We start from the raw sequence: 4,861 nt of genomic DNA, 5'->3' as shown, positions 1-4,861 counted from the left end.
CTTATAGGTTCCCCAGCTACCGTCACCTGATGTCATTCTGGTGGCTAATCGAGCCATCCATACACAAAATCATTCGTGTGTCCAGGGCTAAATCTGCTGCTAGAAAGCAGGAAGACATCATACGTGTACTGCCACCATCAGAGGTAGGTTATATTCACACAGTAAGCGTGACTACATTTACAGAACACAGTACAGGGTAGTATTTACAATGTGTTATCTATATATACTAGCAGCTACTCTTAGTCTACCTCATAAGACTCTTGTCTGTTACAGGGCTGCTCTCTATCACTTTATCACTTACAAGCTCTTTTTGCACTATACAGTATGTCTGCATTTGCACTACTCTGTCTGGTTTGCACTCTCTGCCATGTGCCCTTACTTGTATATTGCATTTGTTTTTTTATATTATATGTATAATTGTATTTATTCATTTTTCTTTGTATTTTTAAAATTCTACTTTATGTATTTAATGTTATCCGTTATCCACCAAGAGTCTGAGAGTAACGCAATTTCAATTTTCTGTATGTCCTGTACATGTGGCAGAATTGACAATAAAGCTGACTTTGACTTTAATATGTTCTTATGCAAACTTAACTTTCATGCATTTTTTTTTACCTTTCCAGAGACAGCTGCTGCAACCAATCGATGAGTTTTTTCTTTTCCTTGTCTACCTGTCAGTTGGATTAAAGGAGAGAGTCCTGGCACACCTTTTCCATATGCATCCTTCCACAGTGAGCAGAATAATTGCGACATGGACAAACTACCTCTATACGCTGCTGGGATCAGTGTGTGTGTGGCTTTCAGCAGCTGATGTAAAATCTAACCTCCCTGAAGACTTCTCTGATTTCCCAGACACACAGGTCATCATTGACTGCACTGAGATCAGATGTCAAACACCATCCTCACCACTTCTCCAAAGTGAAATGTACTCAAATTACAAATCTCACTGCACAATGAAAGGCCTTATTGGAATAGCTCCTCATGGTCCAGTGACATTCGTCTCTCAGCTTTATGCTGGGTCAGTGAGTGACAGGGAGATCTTTAAACAGTGTGGGATAACAAAAAGACTGACAGAAGACATGGCAGTTATGGTTGATAAAGGCTTTCTGATTAGTGACTGTGTCAAATGCAAAGTGTACTGTCCACCATTTCTGTCCAGGGGAAAGCAGATGCCAGCACATCAGGTGAAAGAAACGCAGGCAATAGCGAGACTGCGTGTGCACGTGGAATGGGTCATCAGGAGGATCAAAGAAAACAAACTTTTTGATGGTGTCATCACACTTTCCCACAGTGTTAATATTAATCAACTTTTTACAGTTGCATGTCTGTTGTCAAATTATCAAAACAAGGCATTAGTCAAGACAAGGATCAAATGAAATCAAATCTTAGATTACTTTTTATGTTAACTACTGGAATGCTATTCCATATTTATGACTTACTCTAACTGTTAATGTTACATTTCCATTCTCAATAAATGTTAACTCAATCTGTTTATTTTAAGAAATTTATGACAAGCAAGATAAATATAATTTACTGTAAATTAAACTGACATTGTACATATCAGAAAATGAAATTGAACATAAGAAACAGACATTGTACAAATAAAACATTTAACATTTAATAACATGTTTGAGTGCTGTTTTACAGATTTATCTAATTTCTCTGACTTCTTTAAAATTTCAGTCATTACATTGACTATTTCAAACAGCAAGTATTTACTGTACATGTGCTGGACAAAATAATCCAGTTATTTCATTGACAAGTATTTTGGCATGTATGTGTAAAAGTAAAAATAATCCACCTTCTCTCTGATAACTCTGTGCACTGAAGTGTCACTGTAGATACGCTGGATAAAATAATCCTCCTGGGCCCACACCATGAAATCACACCACTGCATTCCTGAGACCAGTAGTTGTCCCTGCACTTGGTAATAGTAGGCATGGCTCTTTTTCAGGGTGAGAAATCCATGGTCCATTTGCAAATATTTGCAGTCAACAATGTTTTCGACATTAGGACATTTAATTTCAACAAGTCCAAACTGAGGATTGTCAGTGGGATCGAAAACTACGCCATCAGGGGATGCACCAAGCCAGGGAGCATTAGGATGGATGATTAAACCACAGGGTGAGTAGTTCACATTTTTCAACTTGCTGTATTCCACTGTTACCTCTGACTCCATTTCAGCACCTCTTCTCATCTCTGCTGTCTGTCGGGTTCCTCTGATGATTCGCTCTGCAAGGGACTCTGCAGAGCTTAGGCCTCTGACATGGCATATCTCCCGAAACCTGGAAGCGGTTACTCTTGATCTGCGAAGCTGATGCCAGTCAGGACAAGAGCTTTGCTCGCGTGTTGCCTCTTCAATTTTCTGAGCCGTATCTAATGGTGTGTTTAGACTTTGAAGGTGTAAGAGCTCCTCCTCAGTGCAAACAAACATGCATTTAGATGGAGCAAGATAATATCCTTCAAGAGGCAAAGGTGGAGTTGATGGGGCATCGTGTAGTGTGATGTACCGTGATGTTAAGACAGGCTGCTGGTAAGACAATGCGCTTCCTTCCTGGACCAACCCGAATGCACTTTCAACAAGTGGCTTGTCAGGTGACATGTTCATGGTGGTAACAAGTGGCTTGTCCTCAGGGCTGAATTCTGCGTATGCCTCCTCAACTCTAAACATGCATGAATCTGGTAAAGGGCCCACCATCCCTCTGTAGAGTCCACTTCTGTAGGAAAATGTTTAGCTGTATTATTGCTTTAATTACCATTTCTATAGTTTTTTACAATTTTAATGTATTATTTTAAATGTTTAAACACTTTAACAGCATAAAGCCTTGCAATGAAATGCAGCAAAGTATCTTTGTTCTCAGCATCCTTGTAATGAAAAAAATGTGAACTTACCTCACTCCACCTTGTGCAGAACGATTTGCTACAGGTTTTGTGATGACCATGGCATTGATGGGGCCTGGTTTCACGCCCTGACAGACAAGTGTAAATAATCTTAGAGAGAAGAACAAAGCTGAAACTATAAACTTAAAATGCGCTTTTAAAAGAATTCAGTTTCTACATAAAATTACCCTGCATAATGTAAAGAACATACTGTGAAAATTTAACCTTGATATATCTTTAATATGAACTGAATAAGATCATGTCAAATATTGAAATCATGGTGAAATAAATGGTTGAAATTGAACTTTGATGCTCCTGATGTCAAAGCTAACAGTTAGCATTGAAAGCTGATTAACATTAAATGTTGCTTACCTTCGTAACCGTGTATATACGAGGCTGCGTATAATTTAAAGCCTTTCTCCAGCTTGCTGGATGGAGCTTTGGTTGTTTTGCAAATACGATGCACGTCAGTAACGTTAATCCGTGGGAGATCTTGGAGACAGCGGGTGTAGAAAATAGCCATTGCTAAACCGGAACTGACTGAGCCCTATTTAAAAGAACGCGGAAGTAGGTGTGCAAGTAGCGTATTACGGTTGGTGCGCGGCTAGCATCTCTTGTACCCCTCTCTCTCCCTCTCATGCTTTCATTCGTCTCCAAGTCTTATTTTCTTCTTTTAATGAATATAAACACATTATACATTCACAAACAATATAAAATAAAACATTTACATTAGTTTTAGTCATCACTAAAAATATACATTTTACCAGGATCGGGGAAAAAATATATAATTGAACAGAACGAAGAATATGGTCTAATTTTTTACAGTCTATGATGTTACGGTGTCTTTAAACCATATTACATTTCATTCCTGTAATAAAACATACATCGGTATTTTATCCGATGTTAGTGACTATATTCATAAACTATGATATGCAGTTTTTATTTTATCTGCTGATAGAGATATTTTAACACTATATTCATAAAGTATGTGTTATTTGACTTAATATAGTCGCATCTAATGTCTCAATCATAGCCATACTGTTTGTATGAAAAAAATACTTTTATTTTTGAAAATATGAGGATATCCTGTTGAAAATACTTTTATTTTGAAAATATGAGGATATCCTGTTATAAATACTTTTATTTTGGAAATATGACGATGTCCTGTTGACGCGTGCTTAGCTTTAGCTTGACAAATTCACTTTGCTATGTATAGGATTTCAGAAAAAAACTATTCTGCTCCGTTAAATCGACGTTTTGCCATCGCCTTATCCGTTTGTCATCTATGAACACGACATCGCGGGGATGTAAGCGCCCCCGGTTAGGGAACGCACGGTTCTATGGTCTTAGTGAAACGGCTTCCTCCGGTGGGATTCATACGCGCTTATTGTATCAGCCCTAAACCTACCAACGCAGTAAACGGTAGTATAACTGATCTTTTTCAAAAAGCTTTTTAATTATTTATTTTAACCATACACCTACAGTACCACCACACAATAAAATGCTGCATGCACGTACATTTTTAATTAAATTTAGTTTTTAAGCGATCTGAATTATGACTACCCTATACATTTAATCGTAAACCGCACGTACCTTGTTATATCACTATAATATCCACGCCGCTATACAAATTTGTATTCTGATAAACCATATAAACTAGCGGACATACGCATGAACATATAAAGTTAAAAAGAGACTGATCTCTGTTTTAAAGAATATGAAAAAATATAAAATTATATATGACGGCGTGTTACTAAACCAGAACATACATTTTAAACAAGTATTCATCATGTTTATAAAACACATTGCGGTTACAGACATGTTACTAAACCAAAGCAAATCATTTATCATACATTTTTAATCATGTATTCAACATATACTTATACAACATGTACAAACACGTTTTAAACATATTTTAAAACAAAAACGCTGCCTTCTCAAAATTACAGACATGTACAATCACAATCATGCAGCTCACATA

General features: G+C 37.1%; 1 protein-coding gene across 1 annotated transcript; it reads right to left on the bottom strand.

The window, feature by feature from the left end:
• Positions 1–1,747: 1,747 nt before the first annotated feature.
• Positions 1,748–3,325, bottom strand: LOC132113086 (uncharacterized). The gene is made up of 3 exons (XM_059520907.1): positions 3,253–3,325; positions 2,893–2,969; positions 1,748–2,717 (listed from the first exon to the last, which is right to left on the bottom strand). The coding sequence occupies exons 2-3, from the start codon at positions 2,940–2,942 to the stop codon at positions 1,748–1,750; spliced, it is 1,020 nt and encodes a 339-aa protein (XP_059376890.1). The 5' UTR covers positions 2,943–2,969; positions 3,253–3,325.
• Between the last annotated feature and the right edge of the window lie 1,536 nt (positions 3,326–4,861).

This window comes from Carassius carassius, chromosome 3 (assembly GCF_963082965.1).
Source record: "Carassius carassius chromosome 3, fCarCar2.1, whole genome shotgun sequence".
Classification (NCBI taxonomy): Eukaryota; Metazoa; Chordata; class Actinopteri; order Cypriniformes; family Cyprinidae; genus Carassius; species Carassius carassius.
The sequence above is the reverse complement of the archived record's forward strand: the minus strand, read 5'-3'. Positions and strand labels throughout refer to the sequence as shown.

Bases quoted from the DNA above. Each gene is read 5' to 3' on its own strand.
- LOC132113086 (XM_059520907.1), bottom strand. From the start codon at position 2,942: ATGGTCATCACAAAACCTGTAGCAAATCGTTCTGCACAAGGTGGAGTG. The intron at 2,718-2,892 runs GTAAGTTCACAT...ATTTTCCTACAG, and splicing joins TCTGCACAAGGTGGAGTGAG to AAGTGGACTCTACAGAGGGA.